Source organism: Abramis brama (assembly GCF_963993115.1).
Source record: "Abramis brama genome assembly, chromosome: 1".
In the NCBI taxonomy this organism is placed as follows: domain Eukaryota; kingdom Metazoa; phylum Chordata; class Actinopteri; order Cypriniformes; family Leuciscidae; genus Abramis; species Abramis brama.
In genome coordinates, this window is record NC_139963.1 from 20529012 (window position 1) to 20546549 (window position 17538).

The 17538-nt window shown below is 37.7% G+C and overlaps 1 protein-coding gene across 3 annotated transcripts in view; it reads left to right on the plus strand.

Moving 5' to 3' along the window:
* ntn1b (netrin 1b) overlaps window positions 1-17538 on the plus strand; it is a 55476-nt gene that overhangs the window by 17889 nt on the left and 20049 nt on the right. For all 3 annotated transcript variants that reach the window (XM_084116443.1, XM_084116444.1, XM_084116442.1), the window contains 2 exons: window positions 5195-5383; window positions 15714-15863. In XM_084116443.1, coding sequence (XP_083972569.1) covers window positions 5195-5383; window positions 15714-15863 — 339 coding nt within the window. The remainder of the gene's footprint in view (window positions 1-5194; window positions 5384-15713; window positions 15864-17538) is intronic.

Sequence of the window (17538 nt, forward strand, 5' to 3'; positions counted from 1 at the left end):
TGGTTTCAGTTTAATATAAAGATATACAAAAAAGTATCATTTAATTTTTTTCCATTTCATATTTCTATATTAAAAGATTTACATTTAAAACACTAATTTCATAACATTGTTCTTGCAACTAATTGCAGTGTAAATGTATCTAAATAATAATAATAATAGTAATAATAAATAGTAATTTCTATCAGTAATGCACAACATTGATTTTGCTCATTTACCAATTCCAGCATAATGCCAACAAAAGACATATTTAGTATGTAACTATCTTCATATTATGCATTTTGTATAGTAATTATGAGAGGGGTGCCCTTTTTTCTCACTTAAACACCTCCCCCCTAAAATGTCTGTGTATAGCCCTGCTGCACATTACTTATACTTATCTTTATAGATATTTTATATATGTATTAATATTTTTATATATTTATCTATATAAATCTTTATTTTGCATTGAGTTGTCCCAAGATTCCACACCTTAAGAGGCTCATGACCTCCAGAAGCAACTTTAGGAATTATTGTGAGTAAGTCTAAAAGAGTATAGTGTTGTCTTACAACTTTTCTACTGGCACGTGTCCCTGTGCTGATCCCTAAGATAGTCTTTTTGGCTTTTTAAATCATTAAACATCACATGAAGTAGTAGGCTGAGTAATAATCTACTTTGTAATCCAATAATACTTAAGCAGGTTAAATGATGATGCCATTCAAAGGTCACATACATTTTTTCTTTAAACGTGCAAAATCATACCGATTTGTGATGAATGCTGTAGAAATTTCACAGCCAGTTAGTGGCAGAATAAGCTCTTTGTTGTCTTTTGCTAGTTAAGCGCACGCTGTGGCTTTATTTGGTCAGATCGTATTTGTTGAGACATTGTATATCACTTTCACTAGGCAACTGTGGCAAGCAGTTACACAAACAAAAAGCAGGGAGGTCCGATTGCCCCGCTAATTGGTGCTGGCAAACTATTACAGAGGCCCGTAACGGAAACTCCCCCTTAATTCTCACCCGTCATTACATCACAGCACACTCGGGCGAACAGAGGCTCTTCCAGGTGGCCACGCGGGAGAGGAAAGATTTTTAAAAATGAGAAGCAGCAAACCTATTTGAAGAAGAGCGTTTTGTTTGTGAGAGCATTTGCATCTTTTTTTAAACATCTTTAATCATTATGAATAGTGAAATTATAACAGTGACCTCTGAAACCTTTTCCAATTTCTAAAAAAAGGTTACTCAAGGAGGCAATATGTTTTTATAGGCCTAAATAAAAAAAACATAAGAATCCAATTATATATTTCATAATTTAATCAGAGCTGATTTTTTGCTAACTCAAAAATACAACAAATACACTCTAATTTTCACCGAAAATATATAATACATAGTTCAGGGACTTGAATCATGAGCAGTTTTTAATTTATTACCTGAACCAGACGAATAAACTGATTCACTAAAATGAAATGGACTTTTCACTGCTGCGTATGAGAGAAAGTGAGTATTGTTTAGGATTAATCGATTCACTATAGCTAGAATGAATCAGACAGTGCAAAGTATGAGAAAGAGATTCGTTTAGGATTAATCGATTCACTAGAATGAATCACACAGCGCTGTATGAGAGAGAGAGAGATTCGTTTAAGATTAATCGATTCACTAGAATGATTCAAGCTTTAGCGCTACAGTAAATGAGAGAAAGGGAGAAAGGACTGTTGAGGTGAGTGTTATTCCCTCAGCTCAGGCATTTGAAAAACAATGTAGCTAGCGTTTGGTTGTGGAAAAACTCAATGGAAAAACTAGCTTGCTACTGGAAACACAGCAGAACTAGGTAAGTTAGCAGTGTGTGTGTTTCTAACTTGGCAAACCTAGGGTTAATTTTACCCCCAAAGCTCCTCAAATAACTGGTAGCAACTAAAATCATGTGTTTTTATACCGACATCAAACAGAAATATTAACTCTTATTTCTGACGGAATGAAAAAAAGATAGAGACAATGGAAAGTAGCTAAAGCCTGCTCAAAATTTCGCTATATGTCACTAGATGATGTCGTGCCAACGGTCTTTCTCCCCTAATCCGTGCTCACATACTGTATTTTAATATTAATTTAGCCGAATATCCAATAAAGCTGTTTCCATTTACATATTTAATGGGGGAAGTCGCTCGCTACAGGTGTGTGAAAAGTCGAAAAGTCACTAATTGCTATATTGTCAACCCTGTTAACCTTTCCACATAAATACGTATTCTCAGCTCACACATCATGGCAGTTTATGATATCAAAGCTCATAGTGACTCAAGAGTAACTCTCTTTTTCCTAGAGCTTACATTTTATCTAAGGCCATCAAAGGCATTCCAGATAGATAAATATGATTCATTATTGTACAGTCATTCTCCTGGAACCTTTGCTACTTTCCAAAAACAATACAAAATAAATAAAAGATGCTGTGGAAATGAGCTGTAGTTTAAACTCTTAAAGTAGCTGGTGTAGTAAAATGTGCAAATAAGGGGTATATATATATATATATATATATATATATATATATATATATATATATATATGGGCACAAACGATGTGCAAACACTGATGGGTCGTCTTTTTTTAACCAATGTATCTGCCCTCTTTGGTCCACATGCACCATTTGGAATCACTCAGTGGTAACATTAATGGCAGGATTCAGTTCATTTGACCATGTTTAAACCATCTGAGTTTAGCCTGATAATTTGCCCCATTTCTACACCTCTTGCTTTAGATTTTCAGTTCTCTGAGGATTACCAGTCACTCACCCAAAAAACCCTGCAAGGCTTTCGTAGTGAGAGGAGCTGCTGGTCTCTGTTGTGAATAATGGAGCCATGCTTGGCTGAATGTCTTTTCACATGCAAGCTTGGCGTGCCTGGATGAATGACAAATGTAACAGACTTTTTCCATTTCCAACTAGTTTAGGCAATCAATAATACATAATCTCCTCAATGTCTGATTAACTGACATTGTGACATATTTGTAATAATATTGTGATCCTATCAGAAGATAACGGAGTAAAAACAAGCAAGAGATTTAATGCGCAAACAATGTTTTGACAAACATTACACAAGCACAGATCTGCTGAGTGTGAGGAACAAATTTCGGCGCATTAAAATCATAATGAATTAGGGTTTGATAATGGAAAAACATGTTCATTCTTTTCAGAAAAAAAAGAAGAAAGTGCCCTGAAGCTGGTGCAAGGAGAGCAATTCATTTCAATTCTAATTTACTGTTACAATATCAATTTGTGTTGTGTTTTTCCAGCTGAAAAAGTCACAAAAAATTATGTCAACATGGAGGCCTCATTTCAGAACTGACTTGACTAAGTATGAGCACACTGTAATTTTTTAATGCGCTTCTTAATGTGAAAATGTTGTCGCTATCAGAAGTAGCATGGAAGATCGTGTGGTAAAGAAAGAGATAGTCAAGGTCTGGTATGTTATCACTATGATGAGTGGTTGAAGTGTTCTAGGTGTCGGCAGGATAAAACATGACAGCTGCTTAGCACTTCTTTTCTGTGTATGTGTGAGTGACAGTCCATGTCCCTATTTAGTCACACTCAGCAGGTGTGATGGTGCCTGCAGTCTCTGTGTAGCAGTCTGAATGTGGCTTCTCTTTTGTGGTTATTTCAATGTATATACTGAAATAGGAATGGAGGAACGAAGTTGCCCATCTCTGTTCTATATCGATCCATAGACTGTGAAAAAAAGACTGTTCACTCTATTCCATTGTAGAAAAGTAAAAGTCGTGTCATCAAGGCACTCCTGCAGAATCGGTTAGTACAGTTTACTGCAGAACAACTCATTATGTTGGAGTGAAACAAACAGTTATGGAAATGTAGAAATGAAAGTTAAAGCTCCAATCTCCTCACGAAAATCCCCAAAAAAGTCCTTTGGTGCCTCAGGGACTACTTCCCTCAGAGAAGCTGTCAATCTCAGCTGTCAATCATGACGTCACACCTCCGTTTTTATAGCATCAAATAACTAACTGAAACTAAACTTATTTAAAGAACGAACACTTGAAGTTACACCAGCATGATAAAAAACTACCAAAAATGACAGAAAACATCTTTGGAAAAAATGTATTTGAAGTGTAATTTGATTGTTTAGTTTGTCTTACGTCCCATTCGATTACATGAAGAGGGCGGGGATTATGACCTATACTGCATCCAGCCACCTGGGGGCGATCGAGAAGCTTTGGCTACACTTTTCAGGACTTGTGTGGCACACTTGTATCAATTAGATAGATAGATAGATAGATAGATGAGTCTGCGAGATGCGCACCGACAATCTGCCTCTTTTGATCTCTGATATGTCTCCCGTTATGTTGTGTGTATTGCAATATTTTATGTACAGCTGTGCTCTGCTGATTCAACCTTTTCTCTGCTCTTATTGATGGAACGTGGAATCAGTGAAGATTGGCTGCATATGGGCAATTCCACGCAAAACTGTCACATCCATAACGCCAACACAATGCCATTGTATTTAGTTGGCGTTATGGATGTGACATTTTTGCGCGGAATTGCCCATATACAGACATGAAACCTCCAACTCTATATTGGCCAGTGTTTCAGTTTCATTGTCCAACCCCTGTAGATAGATGAAGGTTGAACACCATTTGCCAGTAAGGGTTAGAGGTGAAAGCCATGGGCAGGCGTGTGTGTGCAAGATCTGGAGCGATTCGTTTTATGAAGCCATTGTCTCTTAATAAAACGTTGTAAATAGACGGAAGCCCAGAGATCCAATGATGTCATTAAAATAATAAAGCTCTCTCAGGATACTAGTCATATGTCTAGATGAATCTGGCCTGTACTCTCTCGCTCACTGTGTTAAGGGTCTTTTATGATCACCAGGGGACAGAAAATCATTTCACATCACATCAGATTCAGACTCCACATTACCAGAAGTGGTATACCCTTCAACACCAATAAAGCAATTGTATGATTATTCACTAGAATATATGATACTCTGTGAGAAAGGTACTTCATGGGTATTTTACAGATATAAGCATTTGTAAAAATGTGGGAATGTGATCTCGCAGTCATTTTCCCTTTGCAATTTCCTGTCAGTTAAAGTGTAAAAATGTATTTTTAAACAGAAACAGACAAGGGAATGTATTTGTGAGAATTGAACAACTGCCACTGCCACTAAATATATCTCCTGTTTTGTTTTTTTATCTTCCCAATGTCCATCTCTTCCAAAGCCTGTCACTGTAATCTTCACGCCCGCCGCTGCCGCTTCAACATGGAGCTGTACAAGCTATCGGGCCGCAGGAGTGGAGGAGTGTGTCTCAACTGCAGACACAACACAGCCGGACGGCACTGCCACTACTGTAAAGAGGGCTACTACAGAGACATGACCAAGGCCATCTCACACAGACGAGCCTGCAAAGGTAAGCAATCACTGAAAATAATGTACTTTAAATCTAGAAAAAAAACCCCAAAACGTTAATATTCCTCAAAATTTTGTCCAAACTAGCCTAAAACAGCCTAAAAGAGAACAAAACATTCCAATGCTGTTGATTGAGCATTTTGAGAGTTCACAGCATGCATAATTGATGTGGTAACTTAACGTTATGGGATTGTTGCTTTGCTGTCTATTAGTTTTTTGTTGTATAGTGATGTTAAAAGATCATCTGCACTTACAGGGCTGGCAAAATGGGCTTTCAGTAAAACTTGGCTGCATGCCTATACAGTAGAAAGGCTTGTTTATCGATGGTACTTGACTAGAGAAAACGGAGAAAAAAGGCTGTTGTCTTCCCTTTTGCCAAATAGGTAGAAAGACCTAAAACACCCATAATTAGGGGTGGGCGATTTTGCAACAATATCATATCACGATTTTTTCAGGAAAATCACGATTCACGATTTTATCACAATTCTTTTTCATGTTGGTTTTACTATTGTGCAAGTATCTGAGGAGTACAGACAAACTAATGTCCCTATTTAAAAAACAAAACCTTACAAAGTAACAAAATATAGAATAAAAAGGAATGGCAGACATTTAGGCCAAAGTGGCAAAGATAAAAATCTTTGTCGAAACTGACTGACATTTTTGCCCATATCGCCCAGCCCTAAGCCGAAACACATTCCGCTTTATGCAAGGCAGGCCATATCGTGTGAATGAGTGAGCGGACATCATGTGGATATCGTGTGAATATCGTAGCGGCCGGAAGCTTTTTGTGCTTTGTACACGACCGACCGCTGCTCTGAGGCAGGGAGATGCTTATATAGTGTGAATGAGTGAGTGGCGGGAAATGTTTTCTCTTCTATACATGGCAGAGGCCTGTGGAACTAGAGAACCCTTAGCTGTAGTCTCCTTGCTCAGCTCGCAGCTTCACCACAGAGGGGAGAGCATGAGAAGCCGGGTTTGTTTCCTGAAGGGTTGGGTGAGAGAAACGCAGACACTCTGTAGGCATGAGCTCATCACAGGAGTCAGGAGCAGCGGCGCTTCTGAGTGGGCATCGCCCAGGCAGAAAACACAGCGGTCAGGAAGGAATCTGAAAGAAAGATGTCATACTCACTTGAATGCTACAGGGGAGCGGCAATCCAGGCACCGTCCTCAACTTCATACCTCAACGGCGAGCTGTAGATGGCTTTTTGAAGACAGTGTAGATGTCTGAAGGAGAAAGATTGTGAGAGAATGACGTTCAGCAGCGCCTTATTGAGCGGAAGAGCCCGCCTCTATTCCACGCTTCAACACCATTATCTGCGAGATATAGGGCTTCAGTATTCTCTGAAAAAAGTGTTTACCCATAGCATCAGCTACTGACACAATGTCGAGAGAACCAAACTCTAAAGGTGATGATACACAGGGCAACTTTTTGAGCAATCTTGCTGGGCAATCTTGCAGAGCGATTGTTGCTTGGGCACTTTCTCATTGAAAATGGGTAATACATTTCTATCTGGATCATTTAGATTGGTCGTGGGCCCTGTGTCTTATCTGGTTGCCCGCCGATGGCAACATTTCCCAGCAACATTGCTCAAAAAGTTGCCCTGTGTATCATCACCTTAAAGGGAACTGTTGTTCTGTCAGTTCCGCCCAAGAGAAAAACACCGCCACGTACAGGTAAAAAAGATACTGCCATAGTGTCCTATTTTTACCATAATGCTGTTTAAAGAGTAGACAAACAATGCAATTTTCAGTGATAAACATACCCTTACAATAACTGTTCTGTTAACCCTCTGTCGATCCGACTGTCTGTGGGTGGGGATACAAAAATGCGGAAGTATATTCTGTAGTTTTTATGAAAGCCCTGTATTGTTGTTGACAAATAACGTGAATTTCTCAGTCCTGGTGACACAGAGAACGAGCATATAGTACTACCGACATTGTAACAATACAAAGCGGGTTGAAAATCGTCAAAGTTATACTACTGTATAATGAGGTTTGTAGATGGTCTGTGTATTTATGTAATATACATTTACATTTAATCAGATGCTTTTATCCAAAGCTACTTAAGCAAAGGACATCACACACAATTTATCATAGAGAATCGAAATTATTCACAGTTTAGCAATTGCTAAGTAACAAGAGCAAAAACTAAAATGCAAAAAAAGTACAACACTATTAGCTTTGCTTAAATGAGCGTTTCATATTAAAAGTCCATATGTAAAGAATCCATATGTAAGAATTAAATTGAATAAGACATTTTTGCATTTACTTGGATACACTTACTTGGGAAAACAAAAGTAGCAGTACTGAGAAAATTATTAAGCCAGTAAAATGTTTTTTTTTTTTTTTTTTTTTTTCCAGAAGAATTTATGTAATTAAATAAATAATAAATTACACAATTTCTGAATATAAATTATTTTGAGGATCAACTACATAATGAAAACATTAAATTTGGGTTTGGATTCAAAATGTCCTTCATATGAACAAATAGGCCCCAGGTTCTTTTATATAAAATTGTATTTAATTGCTTCATTATATACAGAACTCTTAATGACTTTGAGCTGAAAGAGATTAGAATAAGTTTTTGTACAATGGGTTTTCCCTGGAAAATGAGCACAGGCCAAGCAGACAAGGAGGACTGCCATGGAATTTGGGACAACAGAGCATATTAACAATAATAGTGAAACAAGCCAATTATTCACTCACCCATGAAAGAAAATAAATGTAAAGACACCAGAGATTACGCACATGTTCTAGACCTCATGTTCACACTTAGTGGTCAGATGGGCTGTAAGGTCCTGTTAAAAAACATAGTGAGCTGCCTTTAAAGCATCATGGGCACACTCCCAATGTTAATTAAAGGCGACGATATACTCACAGCAAAGTTCTTTTTCGTTCTTCGTTTAGGGGTAAAACGAAGTTCGAAATACGTAACCAGCGATATTCTGTTATCGAACATCTGACGCCGCCCACACTGCTGAGAGCGACGGTTAGATGAATATGTAAATATGTGCAGCGCGCTTTACTCTCAATAACAAAATAAACACACAACAAAATTATAAAACTAGCAAGCAATTTAATAAAGCATAAGAAAAGCATCTGATCATAGCAACGTGGATATGTTTGTTTGCACGAGCTCTGTAATCGGCACTCCAGTTAAGTCACGTGACGTTATATTTACGTTTATAGCAATAAATTGGTTAAAATCAAGCAGCTTTACCGTATTAAACATGAAAAACAGTGACAGTGTCTCATTTCATCAAAAGTACTACTACATTTTCTACTATAAAGCAGCTCTCCAGTGTTCATGTTTTCACCTGCGAACGTCTGACTTCCACGGACTCGTGAGGAGAAATGAACTGGAAAAGATTTTCCATGTGAAAGAAGGCGGAGCCTCAGCGCACACCTACCTATTACGTAATCACCACGGGCCAATGGTAGTACGAAGGTGTTTACCAGCTGAGGCAACCAGTTGGCAAGTTGTTTCGAACTCCCAAAATGTACTCCAAACAAACTTTGTTTCGGCCTATTTTTGTTCGAAATGTCGTCACATCAGTTCGTTCTTCGATTTCGTTTGAAGTACATCGTGGCCTTTTGATAAAGTGAATTCAGGTTGATTGGGACACTTTTTGCCATTGAGATGACTGGAAAAAAGTGTCCCAATTATCCTGAATTCACCCCTATCAAAAGGTACAGTAGGTAGCATGATTATGCTTTATTTTAGCCAATTTCTAAGGCAGCACTGCATATCCTATGCAAACAAAGCAATGCATTGTGAAAAGCTTAGTGAAAAGAACTAGCCTGGTTAAAACCAGACCATTCTCAGTAGTAACTGAGTTATGGTCTGGCAAAGCTTCATTAATAACTCATTTCCAAAGGGGCGTCACCAACGGACGTCGCTCAAATGCCTCTGGGCGCAATTGGATAGACCTAAAACCAATCAGAGCGATTGTCATCGTGTAAAGCCATATGCTGCGTCCCAATTCGCCTAAGTTACACTACGCCATAAAAGTATGTACTCTTTTTGTGAAGAAAAGTTATTTACTTTTGAATGTGTAGCAAAAAAGTAGGCAAGCTTTGGGACATACGACTTCGTCATCTTTATCGGACGGATCTGTCGCGTGCATCCTGTCACGTAAACTGCCCTGTCAATCATCTTGTCACAGTTAAAATCCTCTATTAAATCTAATTTAATTTCCTACCATTTCGGAGAGAAATGTAGTAGCACGTTCATCTGCCAGTGGGTCTTTCATGGAGACTGTCCTCATGTGTTTGCAATTTGAATATAATAATGCATTTAAAAGTTGCTGCGCTTTACCAACGGACATCGCTCAAATGCCTCTGGGCGCAATTGGATAGACCTAAAACCAATCAGAGCGATCGTCATCGTGTAAAGCCCGCCCCAACGTTTCTGATTGGTGCCGTGATTTCAACGGATTATAAATGGGCTTGAATGAGCTCTTTGCCAGACTACTTGCAGAGCAAATCTAAATTTGCCGGAAGTTGTCTGGGTTTTCCCAGGCTAGAAAAGAACCATTCAAGATGGATAAATGAGAGAAATGTTGGTTATAAATAATGTTTAAATGCCAAAGATATTGATAAAAACAGTTAACTCTAAATTAAATTATTAATAATATTCCAGTGTGTATTTCTATGTTTATTAGAGTATTTTGAAATTATCTTGGCAAACTTATGCTAATTGTTGCACACTCTGTTGGAATCAATTGTGAGTGTAATCTCCCATGCATTTCACATGAGGACCATAATTCATATGACACACCTGCTGCCCATGTAGAACGTTCCAAATCAGTCACTTATGCAACTTTCCTACTCACTAGGTTTTGCAACGGGGCCTGATTGTGGACATGAAATGAGAAACAAAAAAAGATGGGCATACAGTTGTGCAAATACATGCCTAAAGATAAGAATATCTAAATATATTATATTATATTATTTTAAAATATATTTATATAATATATTATTATATAAAATTATTCCTATAAAACATGAAATCCGTTCACAGCCTTGCGAAATCAGACATTCCAAGGCGGCTGTAGTTTTAAATGCATGGATTTTATCCACGGTTGGTCCACAGATGAATTTCACAATGTCAGTCCCCCGGGTTCCCATAGTCCATTCACTCACAAAACATTCTTTGCTATTGCATATTTCCCACCTTCAAGCCAAGATAACTTGTATTCTCATCTGACTCTAGCGGACCCAGAGTTTGACGGACTGAAAGCTTCAACAAACCACAGCATAATTGATATGAGAGGCTGCTAACCCAATCACTGGAGTAGCTTAATTTTTTTGCGGACTGTCGGGTTCTAATGTGCAGATGTGATGGATGGCAAACACTGCCCATGTTACATTGACATTGCTGTGTGTTATCACAAGAGGAATGCATTTGATTCAGGGGAGGTTACAAATGGTTTTAAACAGCTTTCCCCTGCCAGCCAAAACATTTACTCGGGCTATATATGGGATGCTCGGAGGCCAGATGCGAGGGATACGGGCTTGTAAGGTCTTGTAATGACCTCAACATACAGAATATGGCCGGTAGAGTCGAAGCTTGTCCGGGAAATGCTGAGGAGTTCCAGTCACCATTGTCAAGCTGATTGCTTCACTCGTCTCAGGTGACAAACTCCTCAACATTGTGACGTCGTGTAGCGGACTGCTGTATTTATTGTTCGTGTCAGCCAACCATCTCATTGTGCTTATTTTGGATGGGAAACGCAACATCGTGCCAGCAGTGTTCAGCGCGTACGGAAATTCTATAGGGGGTCGTTTGGAAAAGGAAGGAATATCGCTTGTAAATAACAAGACGGCAGAGCACCTACCAAGACATATCAGACCCAAAACCAGATCCACTGTCAGTGGCAGTCTGGAACACCTCATGGTTTATATCCTAGAATTCATCCCTCATTGAGTTCAGAATAAACACCATGTCATCCTCCAGAACTACGACATTTCTTTCTGTCCCATATTTGTGCTTAAAGGAAAAGTTCATCCAAAAATAAAAGATCTGTCACTATTTATTTACTCACCCTTATATCATTATTAACCCCTTTGACTAGGGCTGCTCGACTAATCAAAATAAAACCGAAATCACTATATGCCTTTGTTTAATTATCAAATTGTAAAGGCTGGGGTTTAACGGAATAAATATAATCAGAGTGAAACGTGAAAACGTTTTTTTTTTTTATATGCGAGCAGCTCGTGATCCAGAGTCTCGAAGTGGCTTGATTTGCAGTAAATGCTGCTCCACACAAACTCATCTCTGCATGTGCTCTGAGTTTAGGCAGAAAATGCAAATAATAGTAGTAATAATTTTATAGTCATATAATTTTATAGACTATTTTATAGTCATATTGATATAAAATCAAAAAATGTTGGGCCAAATTGTGCGGCCATAAAAAAATAAAAAGATAAATTTCACCTTAAGTCCCAATCATTATTTTTATCAGAAAATTAATGTTCAATTAGATTTTCCCCTAAATCTTGCAGCCCTACCTTTGACTTTCTTTCTTTTGTGAAACACGGAGAAATTTGAACATTTAAATAATTTTTCATGCAGTTACAATGAAAAGAGAATACAAAAACGATGCAAAAATCACCATAAAAATATAAGTATTCTAAAGCCCTACAGTAAATTCAAACTTGAAAATGTATTTAAAAAAAAAAATCGTAAAAATCCAACCTAGATCTCTGTGCTGATTTCTTTAAAGAAAGTAGCAATATCTGGTTTGTGAACAAATTGTTCTTCTGAGTCGGCTCTTTTCAATTAATCGTTTCACTGACTCAATGCAATTAACTGCCCTCTGCAGGACTATTAGTGAATAACTATGACTTTAGATGTAGAATATAGTCATTTGGACTATTTTTATCGTGCTTTTGTATCCTTTTTGAAGTCTCCATTAATTGAAATTGCATGAGCGAGCTGAAAGAAAAAATTAAAAAAAATGTTCCTTTCGTGCTCCACTGAAGAAAGTGTCATATTGGAATGACATAAGTGTGAACAAATGATGACAGAATTTAAATTTTTCGGGTGAACTGTTCCTTTAAACATGGAGAGGGGTTTTCAAAAGCCATGAGAACTTACAGTCTATGCCGCATTTCCCCAGCATCTCTTCTTACTACTGCTGAATTATTAGTAGCTCTGGTTTAGATTATGTGCTGTAGAGCTGTAGGGTCGCCTGTGAAGGCGTAAGAGCGGTGTCGTAATTCAGCAGGCGGTGGGTTGGTTGGTGGGTGGCTTAAGTGCAGAACTGTAGCTGCTTTTAACCGAATGTTAAGTGAGCATTGAAATTCAAAGCATCCCACCACTGTGTGTAGCATTTATTAACATCAGCTAAATCATCAGTGATGGGGAATAGCGAAAGCAATCCAAATGAAACTGATGCACTGCTAAAACACTGTTCTTAAATGTGTTTTTAGTGATTTCTACAGTTCTTCCATGTGTACCTTCTATTCAGAAAACAGTATGCAGAGTGCATTCTCTTCTCTTTATCCAAATGCTCAGGCCCAAGACGTATTCTATGAATGTGAATGCAAATACTTTACTGAAATACTTCACAATCTGAATTTCACATTGACATTGACATTGACATTTCATGTTGACAATTCTTCTACAGTTTTCTCAATCAGATAGATAGATAGACAGAACGACAGACAGACAGAACATCCAACAGAGAGGGATAGAACGACAGGCAGACAGACAGCTAGACGGACGGATGGACAGACAGACAGACAGACAGACAGACAGACAGACAGACAGACAGACAGACAGACAGACAGATAGATAGATAGATAGATAGATAGATAGATAGATAGATAGATAGATAGATAGATAGATAGATGATGGGTGGATGGATGGACAGACAGACAGACAGACAGACAGATAGATAGATAGATAGATAGATAGATAGATAGATAGATAGATAGATAGATAGATAGATGATGGGTGGATGGATGGACAGACAGACAGACAGACAGACAGACAGATAGATAGATAGATAGATAGATAGATAGATAGATAGATAGATAGATAGATGATGGGTGGATGGATGGACAGACAGACAGACAGACAGACAGACAGACAGACAGACAGACAGATAGATAGATAGATAGATAGATAGATAGATAGATAGATAGATAGATAGATAGATAGATAGATAGAAAGACAGAATGATAGATAAACAGACAGACAGAAACTGAGACTGACAGAATGATAGATAGATAGACAGACAGACAGACAGACAGAATGATAGATAGTTAGACAAACAGACAGACAGACAGAATGATAGATAGATAGATAGACAGAGACAGACAGACAGACAGACAGACAGAATGATAGATAGTTAGACAGACGGACAGACAGACAGACAGAGAGACTGAGATTGACAGAATGATAGATAGACAGACAGACAGACAGACAGACAGACAGAATGATAGAATGATAGACAGACAGACAGACAGAATGATAGATAAACAGACAGAGAGAGACTGAGACAGACAGAATGATAGATAGACAGACAGACAGACAGACAGACAGACAGACAGAATGATAGATAGACAGACAGACAGACAGAGAGACTGAGACAGAACGACCACCCATCAGACAGACAGACGCTTGAACAGTGTCTACAGTATTTAGTGCGTTCAGATCAGTCAGAGGTTGCATAAAACTCACAGAGAAAAAAAAGCCAAATGATTAACGGCGCAATGACTCGTCTCTTCAGAACAACCATTTCTGTTCTGGCACTGCTAAGACTGTGTACGGCTTCTCCAGGGCAGACATAAATCTGAGACGAACAATTGCCTTTGTTACTAATTCAAGAAGTGACTTCTAATATTCATCACATTTTTTTTAGTCCCAAGAGCTTTAGCTCTCACTACGGCTGGACCCCTTCATATAATTTCCAAATTAATCCCTGGCTACATAAAAACGGCTGAAGGCCTGATGGGAAGAGTTAAGTTGAGACTTCAAACAAGCAGCTTTATGGTAAACGTTTGGCAGCGTGAGCGCACAAAGAAATTCTCACATTTTAACGTGTGATCGTCTCGACTAACAGCTCAGCCAGAGCACCTTTGAAGTACACGCCGTTCCGTCATTAATGTGAACATTATTCAGCCTTTATTTGTGAGGGTTATTCGATGCCAAGAGTCAAGAGAAACTTGATCAGACGGTGCTCGGCCTATGCGAATGACAGCGCTGTGTCAGAACGTGAACGGATGACAGGTCTGTTTCCTCCACATGGCGGGTATCCACCATATCCACATACACTCTCTGGACAGGATCCAGACCTAGTGCATGGACACAGGTGTGGGCCATAACTGTTCTTAAAACCCCAATCATTTATTTTAAACTGAAGTTTCTAGTTTGTGATACGGCAAAGTAAAGTACCAGACTTGATATATCATTTTAAGGGGCATAACCCAGGTATAACCTTGCGCTCCACCGCTGTGACATCTTCTATGCCATGGCAACAGAAATAATATTTTAACTAAGTTGCGAATGTGTGTTTGAAGTCTGTATTGAATGCAGACAGTGATCTGCGAAATAATGGCGAGAGATGTCTTTATATAGAGTTAACTTGCGGGAGAAAACAACATATAACGTTACCAGTGTAGTCCGATTCAAGGCAAAATAAGCCATGAGAAGGTTATTTTTAAGTGAATCAAAACATACAGCGCAAGCAGTAGCCTCATTCACAAACAAATGAATATTATGAGCCAATTCTTTTTACTGAATCAAAAACATAGAGCGCAACTAGTGTAGTCTGATTCCCGAACAAATGGCTCTTAAGCCGTCTTTGTTTAGGAATCAAAAACATACAGTGCAACTAGTGTAGTTTGATTCCTGAACAAATGACTCTTATTAGCCGGTTCTTTTTAGTGAATCAAAAACATAGAGCCTCATTCGCGACCAAATTACTCTTATGAGCCAGTTATTTTTAGGAAATCAAAAACATACAGCATGACACGTAGTCTGATTCCCGAACAAATGATGGTACTTTGCTTTAAAAGAATGAACAGCTCAAAACCAGTTCACCATTTTGAATCAGTCGACAATTCTTTCACTGAACTGATTTCAACAGAGCTGTAACTGAATCAACATCCGATCCTTACGCAGCTGAAAGTAATTATTATTTTCAGTGGGTCTCTATATTTTTGAGTTGATACATCATGTAAAATAGTGATAATTTGCAGTGTAAACATGTATGTAGAGCCACAGTACAGTATTACAAAGTGCAAAATCAGGCAAATATGAGTCACTAGATCATTAAAGTGCTGCATCAGTAACCACTGGTTTTATGTTTTCTCTTCAGCCTGTGATTGTCATCCGGTCGGTGCAGCTGGTAAGACCTGTAACCAGACGACTGGACAGTGTCCATGCAAAGATGGTGTGACTGGCATCACCTGCAACCGCTGCGCTAAAGGATACCAGCAAAGCAGATCACCTATCGCCCCTTGCATCAGTAAGATTCATCTGGCTTGTTTTTTTTTCTTGCTCTTACTGTGTCTTCAAAAAAAATGTTTATTAATTTTTTGTGTCAAAAATTAACAAATTAATTACACTATCCATTCAAAAGTTTGGGGTCAGCAAGATATATTTTTAAAACAAATTCATACTTTTACTCAGCAAGGATGCATTATATTGATCAAAAGTGACAGCAAAGGTATTAATGTTACAAAAGATATATATTTCAATAAATGCTGTTCTTTTGAACTTTCCTGAAAATAAATTTTCTCCACAAAAATGATTAAATATTAGAATGATTTCTAAATGATCATGTGACACTGAAGACTGGAGTAATGGCTTCTGAAAATTCAGCTTCGCCATGACAGAAATATATTAAAATAGAAAACCGTTTTAAATTGTAATAATAATCATTTGCAATATTATTGTTTTTACTTAATTTTTGATCAAATAATTGCAGCTTTGGTGAGCATTAAATACTTCTTTCAAAATCATTAAAAAATCTTGCTGACTCAAAACTTTTGAACAGTAGATCAAGTATATCAAATTAAAGTATATTAAATAAAAAATAGGGGCCGTTTACACAACACCGTTTTCAACTAAAAACTGAAAACGAATACATTTTAGCTGTTCATTTACACTACACCGGCGTTTTGCTGGCCTGAAAATGCACATGCTTGAAAACGGGTTTCAAAGTGCAAGTTTTTGAAAACGATACAATTATTGTCTCCATGTAAACTACGAAAACGCAAATTTGTGAAAACGGTGACGTCATGCGCATGAGTATTTCGTTTTCGGTCTACAGGTGCGTAGTGTTTCTTTACAAAGTGACATCGCCAACTACTGGCCTGGCAGCAGAATACAGCGTTTTTAATCGTTTTCGCAGATCCTTGTGAACGAGGATCGTTTCGATAACGCTTTAGTCTGTAAAAAAGGCACAGGAAAAACATTTCCATTTTTAGTACATCGTTGTCGTGTAAACGTACCTTTAGAATTAAGAAAACCTGCAATAAAATGCAATAGACACTTTAATAGAAATGTTGCCTAGGAAACCTTTTTATGGGAAATTGATTGATAAAAAAATATTTTATTGAAGGTTATATCCTTACTGATGGATAAATTACAAAACAAAATCGAGATTGTATGTTCTAATTTGGGTAACATTAGAATAATCGTTAGTCAATCTAAGTAAATCTGTTAAACTTTAAGAACAGCTTCATATTTACTAGTTGTAAAAAATAGTAAGTGTATTTCTAAAGCGTTTATAAGTATTTATGAGAGTACAAGAAGATCAATTGTAGACCTCCTACCAATCAAACAATATATTTTTGATCAGTTCAATATTTACAATTTTTTTATTAACCACAGCAAATAAATAGGAAGCTAATGTTCAGGAAAACATTTCTGAATTTTCATTGTCTCTACCTCTTGAAAAATGAGTGCGACCTACAAATAAATAACGAATAAGAAAGAAATCTACTATTATGCAGCTTCCTTCAAAAATTATTCTTGGACTAAATGAGGTGGTGCAACATGAGTTGTTTTCCCATTACCACCCACAGAGACATTAATAAAAATACTCCAAAGAAATTTTGCATAAACACCTATTATTATTCATGATTCCATGGCCCCGGCCCATTTAATTTCCGTATCGGTCCCCTGTTCCATTATTT